At 35.7% G+C, this 16,624-nt stretch overlaps 1 protein-coding gene across 3 annotated transcripts in view; it reads right to left on the bottom strand.

Annotated features, from left to right (window-relative positions):
• LOC149072601 (uncharacterized) overlaps positions 1 to 13,450 on the bottom strand; it is a 165,049-nt gene extending 151,599 nt beyond the window's left edge. For all 3 annotated transcript variants that reach the window (XM_089246933.1, XM_089246934.1, XM_089246932.1), the window contains exon 1: positions 13,138 to 13,450. Coding sequence is in view for 1 of the 3 variants with exons in the window: in XM_089246932.1 (XP_089103058.1) it covers positions 13,138 to 13,186 (49 nt within the window). In the remaining 2 variants the exon portion in view is untranslated. The remainder of the gene's footprint in view (positions 1 to 13,137) is intronic.
• Positions 13,451 to 16,624: the final 3,174 nt, after the last annotated feature.

Below are 16,624 nucleotides of genomic sequence, written 5' to 3'. Positions count from 1 at the left end.
GAGGTTGTCTCCATACCCGTACTCGTCCATCAGCTCGAAGCAATTGGAACTGAGACTCGTCAGACCAGGCAACGTGTTTCCAGTCCTTAACAGTCCAATGTCGGTGTTGTCGGGCCCAGGCGAGGCGTAAAGCTTTGTGTCGTGCAGTCATCAAAGGTACACGAGTGGGCCATATCGAAAGCCCATATCGATGATGTTTCGTTGAATGGTTCGCACGCTGACACTTGTTGATGGCCCAGCATTGAAATCTGCAGCAATTTGCGGAAGGGTTGCACGTCTGTCACGTTTAATGATTCTCGTCAGTCGTCATTGGTCCCGTTCTTGCATGATCTTTTTCCGGCCGCAGCGATGTCGTAGATTTAATTTTTTACCGGATTCCCGATATTCACGGTACACTCGTGAAATGGTCGTACGTGAAAATCCAAATTTCATCGCTACCTCGGAGATGCTATGTCCCATCTCTCGTGCGCCGACTATAACACCACGTTCAAACTCACTTAAATCTCGATAACCTGCCATTGTAGCAGCAGTAACCGATCTAACAACCATGCCAGACACTTGTTGTGTTATATAGGCGTTGCCGAACGCAGCGCCGTACTCTGATTGGTTCCATATCTCTTTATTTGCATACGTATGCCTGTACCAGTTTTTTTGGCTCTTCAGTTTATAACATCCATATATTTGTTATGGGCATCATTTTCTTAGCCACCTCGTTGGGCATTTCGGCTGTTGTGGCCTTGTATTTGTATAAATAGCCATAGTGAACTTAGAAACATAAATATGGCGCTTCACACACTCACACAACCTAATAATCAGTGTTCTTTCTTGCGTGTTTTTGTGGTAACAATAATTTTTTTTTATGTCCCAAAGAAAATGACATCTGAATTATAAATGTTAAAAACTCAAATAAAACTGACGAAAACATTATAAATAACGCACGAGGGCTATAATTCATTTCCAGGCAATAAAAACAATTTTATTTCTCTCAATGAATAAGTTGAAAACGACGCTTTTGCGTACTACTGGAAAAAGCTGGTCTGAATACAAATACAAATACAACGCCACAGCAATCAAAATGCCCAACGAGGTGGCTGAGAAAAAGATGCCCATAAAAATATGGATGTCATATATTTCAAAAATATAGCAACCCAATTGAAAATGCAATTGACAAAAAATTGTAAACAATATGTACACATGATAAAATATTATACAATGCCCATAAAGAATACTTATGGTTGTCTTATTCTAAGTATGGATAGCTTCTCCCCAACATGTTTATCGTTTTCTTTTTAAAAGTGCCAATTGTATTACAATTTACTACCTCCGGGGTAAAGCTATTCCATTTATTAACAACCCTATTAGAGAAAAATTCCCTGCGACACCATAGCCTTGAATTGTCCCTCACCAATCGATACTGGTGTCCCCTTGTAAAAGCAGTCGATTGGCGGTGTACTAAAAGTTCATGGTCCATCCTATCCATCCCATTGAAAATTTTGAACACTTCGATCATATCTCCTCGACACCTGCGCTCATCCAATGTAAACATATTCAAAAAATGAAGTCTCTCTTCATAACTCAATCCCCGTGTGCCAATAAGGACACGCGTAGCTCTTCTCTGCACCCCTTCAACCAAGTCTATGTCCCTCTGTAGGTATGGTCTCCAAAACCATAGAGCATACTCCAGTCTAGGACGAACTAAGCCTCGAAAAAGAGGAAACCAAAAAGGAATTTTAATTTCAGATTTTAATTTTTTTTCAGTCACACGCAAATAGCCTTGTGAAGACAGGACCTTGTAGAAACACAAATGGCACTTAACACTCTCACACAACCAGAAAATTATTGTTCCTTCTTGAGTTTTTGTAATGTTAAAAAGAAATTGATCACAAAGAGAGAAATTTGTTTCTGAATCACAAATGTGTGTCTCAGAAATATAAGATCTTTTCAAGTGTCCTTCAACCAATGTATGTTCTCACCTTAATAAACCGATTGAAATCCTTAATTTCATTCGATTGTATTCAAACATATGATAAAACATCTCATTCAAAACTATTCATCCTTTTTATAGCTCAAAAAAAACTATCTACAGCGAGCATTGATTACTACTTACAACTCGAGCAAAAAAAAACTCAAATAAAACTGACGAAAAAACATTAAAATAACTCGCGAGGGTTATAATTCATTCCAGGCAATAAAAGCAATTTTATTCTGATTTTTTTTTCCATCTCGAAGAAAAACGGGAAAGGAGGGGGGGGGGGTAAAGAAAAAGGGCATAAAAACGCAATAAACCATAACTCAAATCTTTAACATTAATATTTCTCGCAATTAAAGATAATGATCATTATCGTTATACTGAGTTAAAACGCGCAAAAAATGGGAAAAGGAAAACCCAGAAAAGTAGATATATAACAACGGGTAAAAGATCATATACAAAAGGGAAGAACCTTGCCCGAATTTCGGAATCGTATTTTCTAAAGAGCACATGGAAAAACTGATTAAGAACCAACGAACCAAAACAGCTCCGCGATTCGGGAGTAATTAAACAGGACAGCAGTCAAGTAAATTGAATTCCATTCCAATGAATTCATTCAACAACCGAAAAGAATAGTAAAAAATTCAACTTAAAAAAATCCAAGGGAACGTAAAAAACAAGAAGTTTTCTTTCCTCATTTTGAAATTGAAAAAACAAGGAAAATATACGAAAAAAATACCGTGGTTTTTGTCATTTTTTCTGTTGTTTTCACTCGTTGAACATCATTTTTTTATTTTCATTCTTAAAGATTCGGTTATATCAAGGGTTCTTAACTTATGGTCCGTGACTTGGATTTGGGTCGCAGTGGCTTCCGAGATGGGTCGTTCAAATTAATTGACAGTCACGGTTTCTTGAGCTATGGGTGACGACAGAAACTTGATTGGCGGTGGCTTCCTACATGAGTTGTGTGAATTCACTTACAGCCAGGGTTTCTCTAGCTGTGAGTCACAACCACTGGCAGCCAGGGACTCTGAAGCTATGGGTCACGACTCAAACTTGATACGCAGGTGCTTCCGAAATGGGTCTAACGAATCCACTTAAAACTAGGGTTTCTCGAGATATGGGTCACGACCACTGACAGCCAGGAATTTTCGAGCTATGGGTCACGACTCAAACTTGATACGCAGGTGCTTCCCAGATGAGTAGTACGAATTCACTTACAGTCCTGTTATAAATTCACTCATTGTTTCACTGGTTTCATTAATTTTGGAGAACAAACCAAACAGCCCCATGAGTAACAAAGCTGATTTTGTTGTCGCTTTTGGCTGAAGTAGGTTAAAAACCCCTTAGCTATACGATACCGTTAGTCCGAGCTCAGCAATACAGGATACACACCCAGTGGCCAAAAAATTAAGAACACCCTGCTAATCACCACTAATATCGTGTGGGACCTCCTCTGGCTTTGATGACAACAGATATTCTTTTAAGAACTCTACAAGTTACTGAAACCATTGAGGGGGAATATTAGCCCATGCATTAAATGCCCCCAATAGCCCATGCTCTCAAATGGTAGCTCTTAATTCCCTCAGATTAGAAAAGGTGATGTTGCGGAGCTTTTAACAGACCTTTCAACCTCGTCCCGCAAATGCGGGTTGAGATCGAGTGAGGGGGGTCATTGAAGCGATTAAAACTCTAAAAATCATGTTCCTCAAACCAATCTGAGATAATTCCAGTCCCGTGGGAGGATCCATTGTTCTGCTGGAAATAGACATCATCGTCGGGGAACATTATGGCCATAAACGGGTGCATGTGGTCAGCAACGATGTGGCGGTAGGTGCTGGCATTGACGGATGTTTCCATACCAGGAAAATGCTTCCCAGAGCGTGATTCTGCCATCACCCACTTGAACGGTTGTCATGTGACATGCCGGATCCATAGCTTCGTGCTGCGTGCGCCACACACGGATCCTGCCATCAACGTCATGGAAAAGAAATCTTGACTCGTCAGACCACGTAACCTTCTTTCATTCATCAAGTGTCCGATTTCGGCGTTCTCTAGACCACAAGAGCCGTTTTATTCAGTTTTGCAGCGAAATCAAAGGTACTCTTGTTGGTCGCTGGCTATTAAACGAATTCGTTTTAAAATCCGCCTTGTAGAACTTACGGATATGCTTGGCGATGATCCTGAGTTGTTTTATTGCGCTGAAATCTGTTGCGTTGTACCTCTTCTGTTGCGTGCACACAATGCGTGTCAGTCGCCTGGCACCTCTTCCGTTCACAAGCAATTTCCGCTCATCATTCCGCTTTCCGCTCGAAGTTATTTTGGCTTAGCTGCCGTTCTTTGAAGACTCGAGATACTGTTGTACGAGAAACGCCAAGAAGGTAGCGGCTTCGAAGATACTGGAACCACCCCGTCTGGTGCCCACAACCATGCCGCGTTCATAGTCACTCAAATCTCTTGTTTTCCCCATGAACAAGCAAATTGCAACGCTGACTGATGCTTTTGACCAGGAAAAAGTTTTTAACGGCAAATCCGGTTTATTGTGCCAGCGCACGTGCTGCACGGACGAGTCGAAGTTTGAGTGAGGGGATGTTCCTAATTTTTGGGCCACTGAGTATACACACAGGCTGTCCCAAATTGTTTGTACAGTGGATATCTCTGCACTCGTTTGACTTTAATAACATTCTTTCATTTAAAAAGTTTTCAAATGACATGCGATACTCAAAATGTCTTCAATTTCCCAAGGGGTCATAAACATTAAAAAATAGAAAAATAAACTTTATATGGAGACCCTGTATGCTAAAACTTCCAATTAGTGAAGTGTAAATACGTCTCTGAGAAGTCATTTACACATATTCTTGCATATTCTTGAATGCAACATTTACGGAGATGTTCGACTTTGAAGTTTCCAGCATTTATCGCCAATGATTGAGGGTGTGTTTCACGAATTGTGCGAAACGTAATTTAAATTCAAAGTTATAAAAAATGTTTAATTGTTAAAATGTAATTTTTTTATTATGAATAATAGGAATAAAATGGGTGAGTTCTTTGTATTTGTGTACAGTCTCTAAAAATGGATAATTTGGAGCAAATGAAAACTTGCCAAAACAGTGATAAGTTGCAAAAACAATGATTTCATACATCGTCCCTCTCACATAAAAATAGAAATACCACAACGACAAATCGCCCAACGAGGTGGCTGAAAAATTATGTCCATAAAAAATATTGATGTCAAATATCACCAAAATACCTAATATAAAAGCATATATCAATAAAATAATAATTAATCACATATAATACACTGCCCATTAAAAAATATTATGGTTTTCTTATCCAAGTATGAATAGCTTCTCCATTTATCCCATTATATGTACTGTGTATTCTTTTTAAACTCATCTATCTCATGCCAGAAGCATGCATGTGAAAATTTCCAAAATTTGGGAAATGACGTTTTTTCTACCCATGTTATTCTATGCGTGCCGTTTCCCTAAAATGCTTTGTAACATGCGTTTCAGTAGGAGTTAAACATTGGCATTTCTGGCACAACTTGAATAGCAAAATAAGGAATCCAACCAGCTGATAAACCCAAAAAGTGAAAAAATTTCACATGCTTCCGACATGAGGGGGACGATATTTAACATATCGATAAATATTGCATTTAAAAATAAGAAATTTTTTGCAAACGACATTTTAAGAGCGGGATCATTAATTAGAAATTTTAGCACACGGGGCTGTATAAAAAGTTAATTTCTTTATTTTTCATGTATACGGCCTCTCACATAAATTTTGAGATTTCAAGTGAATGCATTGGAACACTTTGTAACTGAAAGTACGTTTCTAAACTCAATTGGCTGCAGCGATATCTGCTGTGCAAACGATTTGGGACAGCCTGCATGTACGGTTAGTTGACAGTTTGATAGAATTTACCTGAGCAAATTGTTTCGACCTCTTCCTTATACAAATACCACTCTGTATAGGCGTTCGAACATGTTAACATTCCTCTCTCACAATGGGATAGTGCCGAAACTATTGTTATGTGATGCAGTGTTGTGCAACGCCTATAAATGCACGAGTACGAGAGATCTATAGAATTTCCATTTAATTACTAGTATAAATATCGAATACTGATTTCGTAGGTTCTCTATACTGATATCATCGGAACTATACTTGAAGATCGATTGCGTTATGTTAAATGTCATCCCGTTTCAAAGTTTTGGGGATAAATGAGAATACAAAGAGCTAGCTATCCATTATGGGAATTATTAATCGGATTTTCCGTGAATGCATTTTCATGTAAATGTCTAAGCATTAGAGAGGTTATGAGTTATCGTTTGAAGACGGCAAAATTGTATTTCTCAAGATATTGAGTGTAATATGCGGACTCTTAATATTCATCGGCCATCTTGAGTGAACGGGAATTCCATTAATTTCTCTCCTCGTGGTGAAAGACGGCTGCAAAAAAATGTAGGTGTTAGAAGTGTCTTGTTATTCGCTTAATATGTACATCAAATTTAATCTCGGCACAGACCATTAACAAACATTAATTACCTCTACGAGATGTGATAAACTAAATATTAGGTTGTGGGGTAGATAAGAACAGAGAGACATGATAGACTTTGCATCCATTACTCATAGGATGTAATATATTAAGCATTCTGCATGACTGTCCCCTTCCATTTGCCATAATTTAACTGCGTTTATTTGACAGAAATTAGCATATAATTTTCCTCACGCAGACCTTACTTTTGTAGATGATTGTTTGCTCGAAATTATAATATCATCGTAACACATGCATTTTTTTGGAAGAAATTTTCATAAACTTGGAATAACAAACAAAAACAATGAGCTTGTTTCATTTTATTTCAAATAAGAAGAACTGAAACAAAATTCTTTTAAGTAAATATAAGGATAGTTTTGATAACTATTCAGCTAATTTTGCTTACTGAAAATAACAACTAGGGGGGTTTTACGAAAATTTTCCGAAAGAAATTAAAATTTTCCATGATTGATTGTGAAATTGAAGTAAGATATAAAGAGGTAAAAATGTAGCTGTGATAATTTCAATCCCGTGAAATTGGATAAAATATTAAAATGGAAATTTTTGCACGCCGGAAATATTTGAATAAAAATTCGTTGAGATATTGATGATTGAAGTTTTTCATTTGTGATACTTTTTTGTGCTCTAAAATAACTAAGACTGCAAATCAAGGGCGCTCAACCTTCCGGACAGTGCGGGCCACTTCAGCGGTTCGAAAACGTGTCACGGGCCACTTTAGTGATTTAAAAATGTGTCACGGGCCACTTAAGTGATTTAAAAATGTGTCACGGACCACTTTAGTGATTCAAAAATGTGTCGCGGGCTGCTTTAGTGATTTAAAAATGTGTCGCGGGCTGCTTAAGTGATCTTGGAATGTACTGTGGACCACTCAATTAAAGTTATCCGGAAATGTGCTGCGGACCACTCAATTGAAATGATTTGGAAATGTTCCACGGACCACTTAATTAAGTGTTATGGAACAAGATCTCCAGAACAGATCACGCAAATGACCCGGGCAAACGTACTGTAAATGTGCCCCAGGTCATTTGGGTAATCTGTAAATGTGCTGCGGACCAATTAACTGATCCGGGAATGTGCCGCTCAGTTAATTTTTTATGCAAAATTAGGTTTAACGTCGCTGGCCACTTCAAATGATTCTTAGGGTCACATTAGACCTGCCGGCCATGGGTTGAGCATGTATGTTCTGAAAGAATACGTGAATAGACGTAAAAAGTGGGAAAAAATCAAGATTTCAAATAAAAAGGTCAAAAGTATCAATTCAAATAAAGTAAAATTTTTGATGGGAAAAATGTCACAAATTTTACTACGTAAATAACATTTTTTTTATCATACAGTCGAATCCCGTTTTAACGAATGAATACCGTTATAGCGAAAATCTCGTTTTTACGAACTTTTCTAATCCCCCCCAAATAAGTTTACGTAGGAACAATGCTAGGTAACCTGGAATTTTCCTTTATAACGAAATTTCGTTTTGACGAAGTGATTCCTCCGGTCTCTTGGCGTTCGTTATGACGGGATTCGACTGTAGTAATATATGGACAATCTTTTGATTAAGTAGTTTAAAAACTTTAATTCTTATATTATTCTTATAGTCATTTTACTCGAATGAAACTATCTCGCAGCTCCATTCTTCTCTCTTTGCCGATATTTTTTTTTTTAATATTTTACTATAATTTTAGAATCAACTGTAATTCTGTAAGAATTTCTATTCCTTTCAAACACTTTTTGTGAAACACCTTGTATGCACTCTGTATAAATATACAGCGTCGAACAACACTCTTTCTTTGATGCATCTCTTATAACTCTCGGAGGACTTTCGTGTTCTACCTTAGGTCTATCATTCAAAGTTCTTCGCCTGTGTGTGTATTATACCTGTCTTCTTTTATACCTCAAATACAAGTTTATATACATCATATACATACGTGTATATGTATATTCACACACACACACACGCACGCGCGCACGCACGCACACACAGACGATACGTCTCTCTCTCTGGCGTATTCAGTCTATATCTTGCTCTCAAGAGCACAAGATCTATTTTTTCACCCTTTTTTTCTCAGTGAATCTGCATATCTTTTACAGGTTGTCATTGCGATTTTCTTTAGATCCTCACGTTAGAAAACTCTCATGCTTGGAATATACTAGGGTGCTTTACAGCAAAGAAAAACATTCTTATAAGAGTTGTTTTTCGTCCCTTAAAGCCGCTTACAGATTTATGAAATTTGAATATCCTTTACACGTGGCGATAAAACTAAGAAATTGTAAGAAATAGTAATATAGTTAACCTTTTAAGTGGCAATGACGAGATATCTCGTCTCCATGAAAGCCTCTTATTTTAGCATTGGCGAGCTCAGATATTTTGCGAAAATAATTTCTCTAATTTCAAACTTTTCCCTATCTCCATTAATTTGCACCTGCTGGAAATCGGAAAAAAAACGTACTCAATTGCAGAAAAGATATAGCATTTTTAGGGTGGGCGGTTAGTGATTTCTAATTGCCGAATGAATACTAACTGAACTGACCGATTATGTGCATGTTATAGATGTTTGTTTTTTGGTCAGGTAAAGTCTGGTAATGTTAGGACTTCTGATTATATATGTTCATTTTGAAAAATCATTACTAACAATTCCAGAAACTAACTCTGAACCCCTAATTCCAGGCTAATTCACCTTCTAACATGACACAATACACATACTTGTCTTTCAGGAGAGAATCTTCTATAGATGCATCATATACTTCCGTACTCACAATCTCTTTTCTTCGAAATGTTTAAGAAACTGTTAGGATTTTTTCCAGACATTCAATTCCCAAGTCCGCGATAATTGTAAATTACTCTTTGAAAATGTGTTCAAGACCAATTATTGATATTTGGAGACGAAACACGTCTATTAATTGCTAATAAACACGTGTAAGTTATTCATGAATTTCCGACTGTATATGTCTAAATTCAAATCATCACTACCCAACCATTTCGAAACTGGAACTTTAATCCCTCAAACTCCAAGCTAATTAGTTCTTTCGATTCCAGTACGACAGAATCAAACAGATAAGAAACGTCCTGGATCCTTCAATTCGATTCATAGGCGGTGAATTCAGTTTCATTACGTTTCTCGCAGGAATAACAAAAAGGTCGATATTTTGTCGTCTTTCATTTAATAAATCATATAATAAAATTGATTCCGAAAATTTTCAGATCCTCTCTTTTTTTTGGACAAAAGAAGAAAGTGTGAAGGAGGAACATTTCGTTTCTCAGAGAGAGAAACTTTCACAACACACGTACTTCTTTTAATTCCATACTCAGTCTCTTATTTTAAAAAAAATGATTTTTTTTAGGTTTCTTCTAGACTTTCAAGTCCTTGATGATTGCACTACCCAATAGTAAATTACCCTTTTAAACCATCATCAAGACTGATAATTGATATTCTAACGCTAAACACATCTGTTAATTGCTGGAATTACGAACGGACGTCCGACGGTGTATGTCTAAATTCAGTCATTGTTGTCTAACAATTCAGAAATCAGCTCTAAACCCTCAAGTTCCAGGCTAATTAACACTTCCGATTACAGTACGATAGAATGAACCATATGAGAAACATCGTGGATTCTTCAATCAAAACAGGATATTCGATTCATCGCGGTGAATTTAATTTTATTGCATTTCTCGTAGGGATAACAGAAAAGGTCATATTTTTTCGTCTTTTGTGTCATAAATCAGCAAAAACCAAAATGATCCTGAAAATTTGCAGAACATCCTTTTTTTGAACAAAAAGAGAAAGTGTGAAGAAGGGAAGTTTAACTTTTTTGAGAGAGAAACTTCCACAACACACATATACATACTCTCAATCTCTTTAAAAAAAAACTTTTTAGACGTTTTTAAGGCTGTTTTCTATACATTCAAATCCTCGATGTTTGCATCCACAGTAAATTACCCTTTTTGAACAATCATCAAGACTGATGATTAATGTTTAACGCTAAACACGTCTGTTAATTGCTCGAATTACGCATGAACTTCCGACTGTATGTGTCCAAGTACAAATCATTGCTATCTAACAATTTCGAAACCAGCTCTAAACTTATAAACCGTTAAATTCTAGGCTGATTGGCCCTTTTGATTCAACAGAATCAACCAGGTAAGAAACATCGTGGATCTTTCAATTCAATTCATAGGTGGTGTATTAAATTTCATTACGTTCCCGTAGGAATAACAGAAAGGGTGATATTTTTCCGCCTTTCAAATTATAAATTAGAAAAAAAAAATTGATACTGGGAACTTTCAGGGTAAAAGGAGAAAGCGTAAAGAACTCAAATCTAGCTTTTTATGAGGGAGACTTCCACTACACACATATTTCTCTTCCAAGCTAGAATCTTCTATGCATACCATATACTTCCATACTCACAATTTCTGCTCTTGAAAAACATTCTAGAAATTTTCAGGGTTTTTCCAAAATTTCGAATGTTCGAAGTTCTCGATGATTTTAAATTACTCTTTCAAACAGTTTTCAAGACCAATCATTCATATTTTCATGTGAAACCCGTCTATAAATTATGCGCATGACGCACGAACTTCTGACTCTGTATATGTCTAAATTCAAATCCTCACTATCCAACCATTTCGAAACTGGAACTTTAATCCCTCAAACTCCAAGCTAATTAGTTCTTTCGATTCCAGTACGACAGAATCAAACAGATAAGAAACGTCCTGGATCCTTCAATTCGATTTTAGGCGGGGAATTCAATTTCATTACGTTTCTCGCAGGAATAACAAAAAGGGCCATTTTTTTTCGTCTTTCATGTTATAAATCAACAAAAAAAAAATTTATTCTGAAAATTTTCAGATCCTCTCATTTTTTAGACAAAAGAAGAAAGTGTGAAGATGAAACATTTAGCTTCTCTGAGAAAAAGACTTCCACAACACATACATTTCTTCCAAACTCACAATCTTCATTTAAAATAACTTTTTAGACTTTTTTAAGGCATTCTTCCAGACATCCAAGTCCTCGATGATTGCATCAACAGCAAATCACCCTTTCAAACCATCATCAAGACTGATAATTGATATTTTAACGCTAAGCACGTGCATCAGTTGCTCGAAATACGCTCGGATGTCCAGCTGTATATGTCCAAGTTCAAATCAGCACCATCTAACAATTTCGAAACTAGCTGAAAACCACAAAATCCACGCTAATTAGCTCTTTCGATTCCAGTACAACCGAAATCAACCAGATAAGAAACATCGCGGATCCTTCAATTCGATTCACATAGGCGGTGAATCCAGTTTCATTACTTTTCTCTCAGGAATAACAGAAAGGGCCATATTTTTCCTTCTTTCGTATCATAAATCAGCAAAAAAAATTGATTCCGAAAATTTTCAGATCCTCTTTTTTTTTTTTAGATAAAAGGGGAAAGTGCAAAGAAGGAAAATTTAGCTTTCCTGAGAGAGAGAGAGACTTCCACAACACACACACACCTCTCTACCAAGCTAGAATCTTCTATACATACACCATACTTTCATACTCACACAATCTCTTCTCTTCAACAGAAAAAAAAAAACTTCTACTCTCTCCTCCGATCGAATTCCATCGAATTTTGGAATCGATCATTTCATCCAACCGACCGCTGTTCAATCTCGAATGAAAAAATATATATATGAAGGAAAAAAAAATTTCATTTGACCGGATTTTGACTGAACATCGTATATTTTCGAAACAACTTCGTTTTTACTACTTTTATGGGGTTTTTTTTTTCCTTTCGGAAAGCTGAAAAAAAAAATCGAGATACATCATTTTCCATGATTTCGAGAAAAAAAAAATTTTATCCCTTGTTCCCAAAAAAATTATTTTCCAAAAAATTAATTTTTTTAAGTTTTTTTTTTTTTCCACCGGAGAGGTTAGTGGCGCGAATGTTTCTGGTCGACTAACTAATTAAAGTTCAAAAAAAGTGTCATTTTTAATCTTTTTTTTTTTTTTTTGTATTGTAATTTTTCTAAATTTAGATAATAAATCAAATTTTGTTTTTTTATAGTGTGTGTGTGTATGGGGTTATTTTAAGAATGGTGTTAAATTTTTGTTTCGTTATTGAATTTCGCGTGTAATGTAGAAAAATATTTATACTTTTTTTACCGATAATATTGATATTAAAATTTTAATCATTTTTATCGTTGCAAAAGAAGTATTTTTTTCCCCCCATCTTTTTTTGAAATTATGAAGTACAGTGAATCCCGCTTATAACGTTCTCACTTTGAGCGACTAATTTTCGTGGTCCCCCCCAACTCTAACTAATACTCAATAAAAATTTCCCGTTTAAAGCGTTTTCCCGCTTACCACATTGTTTCATGACGGGTTTTTTTTTGGTTTTTTTTGGAAAACGTTACAAGCTGCATCCACTGTGTTTCAAGTACTTTTATTGCATGCTGTATCGGAATATCATGTTTTTTCCAACTTTTGCACCAGCTTATTTAGTTTCCCACGTTCATACAGCTTGCAATGTAAAAAAAAAAGTGCTGCAGAGTAATACATATGCAAATTTCACGGGAAAAAAAAATTGAATCATATTTTTTTTTATATATGTATAAAATAATATTTCTTGTTGTATATAAAAGTATACTTACTACTTTCGGATCTGTGAGTATCCTTCTTTCGATCGAACTTCGGTGGCATGCTTGCTTACTTGCTTTGCTCTGTTCGGGAAAGGGGAGGGACAATAACTTCAACTGCAACTCACAACATGAGATGTTGGGGGGGAGGGGGAGAGAGTATTCTAAGATAGAGAGATGAACTTGCAACAGCAGCAGCGGCAGCAGCAGTAAAAACGAACCACAGCCGACATCGGCTGAGATCGGACCGTTTATGAAAAAAGCAAGCCCCCCGTCCTTCAAGATAGGTTAGCAAACCACCAGGAATTGAGAGCTTTAAGGGCTTGTACCCTATACTACTATCACCCGCCCCTCTCGCAGCGTATCCTTCAAAACTCGCCAACAACAGTTTCCGCGGCAACAGGCCATCGACAGAAAAACGGCCACCGGTTGGCGACTTCGGGAAATGGATCCCGCCAGACAAGTTGCGTGGAAATGATAGAGGAGAGCGCGAAACAGTGACGTCACGCGCGGGGTGGAGGGGGGGGGGAAGTACCTCTCGTTAACGAGATCAGGGAACGGCATACTGTCGCCAAAAGTTTTACAGCAAGGTCATTGTGTTAATTGAGCTGTGGATGGAAGTCACATGTCTTCTCTGTCACAGCAGGGCCGCCCTTATCAGACTCGGGGGCCCGGTGCGAAAATATTTTCGGGGCTCCTTAGCCCCGATTTTTATATATTTTGTGGAGGAGGATGATTGGCACGGCATCCACAAAATGATTTTATGCATTATAACATAATATACAGGAATGCTGAATATATGTCTACTGACCAATGAAAGTTCAGAATTAATGAGAGAGAAAAATCCCAGAAATTGATGAAAATTCAGAATTAATGAGAGAGAAAAATCCCAGAAATTGATGAAAATTCAGAATTAATGAGAGAGAAAAATCCCAGAAATTGATGAAAATTCAGAATTAATGAGAGAGAAAAATCCCAGAAATTGATGAAAATTCAGAATTAATCAGAGAAAAATCCCAGAATTGATCGAAATTCAGAATTGATGAGAGAAGAAATCCCAGAATTGATGAAAGTTCAGAATTAATGAGAGAGAGAAATCCAAGAATTGATGAAAATTCAGAATTAATGAGAGAGAAAAATCCCAGAAATTGATGAAAATTCAGAATTAATGAGAGAGAAAAATCCCAGAATTGATAAAAATCCAGAATTAATGAGAGAGAAAAATCCCAGAATTGATGAAAATCCAGAATTAATGAGAGAAATTGTCCCAGAATTGATCGAAATTCAGAATTGATGAGAGAAATTGTCCCAGAATTGATCGAAATTCAGAATTGATGAGAGAAATTGTCCCAGAATTGATCGAAATTCAGAATTGATGAGAGAAATTGTCCCAGAATTGATCGAAATTCAGAATTGATGAGAGAAAAAATCCCAGATTTGATGAAAATTCAGAATTAATGAGAGAAGTAATCCTAGAATTAATAAAAAATTCAGAATTAATGGGAGAAAAATCCCAGAATTGATAAAAATCCATAATTAATGAGAGAAAAAATTCCAGAGTTCATGAAAATTCAAAATTGACGAGAGAAATAATCCCAGAATTGATGAAAATTCAAAATTGACGAGAGAAATAATCCCAGAATTGATCGAAATTCAGAACTGATGAGAGAAAAAATCCCAGCAATGATGAAAATTCAGAAATTATGAGAGAAATAATTGCAGAATTCATTAAAATTCAAAATTGATGAGAAATAATCCCAGAATTGCTTAAAATGAATAATTTATGAGAGAAATTATTCCAGAATTGAGATGACAATTTCAGAATCAAATCAGTTGAAGCTCAGACACGCTGTTTATTACGAAAAATATGTTTTTTTATATTTTTTATGGTACGTATATTTATCACTTCTGTCACCGTAAGTGCCTGTAACCTCGCGTCTGGTAAGGGCGGCCTTAGGGTTGTGCGACAGGTGCGGTTGCACCGGGCCCCGCACTTACCCTAATGATAATTCCTATCGTAAATTCTGAATTTTCATCCATTCTGAAATTTGTGGAAGTATTTCTTTCATTTATTCTGTTTTTCTGAATTTTCATCAGGTCTGGAGTTATTTCTTTCACTTATTCTGAATTTTTACCAATTTAGAAGTATTTCTTCCACTTATTCTGAATTTTTACCAATTTAGAAGTATTTCTTCCACTTATTCTGAATTTTTATCAATTTAGAAGTATTTCTCTCTCTTTTGTTTTTTCTTTTTATTCTGAATTTTCTACAATTCTTGAATTTTCGTCGATTCCAGAATTCTGAATTTTCTTCAATTCTTGAATTTTTGTCGATTCCAGAATTCTGAATTAAAACCAATATGCTGGGGTTATTTCATTCATTCAGAATTTTCATAAATTCTAGTATTTCTTTCATTTATTCTGTTTATTCTAAATTTTCATCAATTCTGTAATTTTGAATTTTTATCAATTCTGTAATTTTAAATTTTTACCAATTCTGTAATTTTGAATTTTTACCAATTCTGTAATTTTGAATTTTTACCAATTCTGTAATTTTGAATTTTTACCAATTCTGTAATTTTGAATTTTTATCAATTCTGGAAGTATTTCTTTCATTTATGCTGAATTTTTATCAGGTCTAAGAATTATTTGTTTCATTTATTCTGAATTTTCATGGGTGCTGGGATTATCTTTGTCAATTATTACTTTTCCTCATTTTTGATCCATCGATTCTGAATTTACATTAATTCTCATAAAATTACTTTCATTAGGTTTCAATTCTGAAGTTATTTCTTTCATCAGTTTAAAAAAACTTTTCACTAAGAAATTTTCATTAAATTTTTTGTTAATTCAAATTTTTTGTGTCTATATATATATGTATTTTTTTTTTCTTTTGTAAAGCAATTTTTCAACAATTTGTATGTGCCGATTCCCCTTTCCTGCATATTTTATAAAATCAAGACTGGGGTGAGGGGCGTTAAATTATTAAGACCCCTCTCGGACCCACTATTATTTTTGCATTGGGCCCCACATCTGGTAAGGGTGGCCCTGAGTGGTTATCGTTAATTAGGATATCTACCGTCAAATTCAAAATATAAAATGAAAGTAATATGACCTCACTTTATGTGCATAGATGGTTCTGAATTTTTATCTTCAGACTTGCTGCAGTAACGAACGTTTAAAAGAACTCTTTGCATGTATGCGAAGATAAGCATTTAAGGACACTAGAGACGCTCGAAATGAAGGTTATGTTTCTTTAACGTTTTCAGCTCTAATGTGTTTTTAAATAAAACTGTGCGTAAACACACAAAATAAATGCATTTTGGTGCATCTAATCAAATTATTAGGGAAATTTTTGTTTTTTTAATGAATAATTTATTGAAACTGCAAAATTGAAATCAGCTATATTTGTCCCCTGCGTTCCTTATTTTGATGAAATCCATTCATACTTATTATCGTGCTTTCACAGACATACACAAACATTTATAAGCCTGCATTTTAG

This window comes from Pholcus phalangioides, unplaced genomic scaffold (assembly GCF_987345545.1).
Source record: "Pholcus phalangioides strain wild (caught in Gottingen) unplaced genomic scaffold, Ppha-v1.0 ptg000017l_1, whole genome shotgun sequence".
NCBI classification, from domain to species: domain Eukaryota; kingdom Metazoa; phylum Arthropoda; class Arachnida; order Araneae; family Pholcidae; genus Pholcus; species Pholcus phalangioides.
Note: the sequence above shows the minus strand (reverse complement) of the source record. Positions and strands in the feature narration are given on the sequence as shown.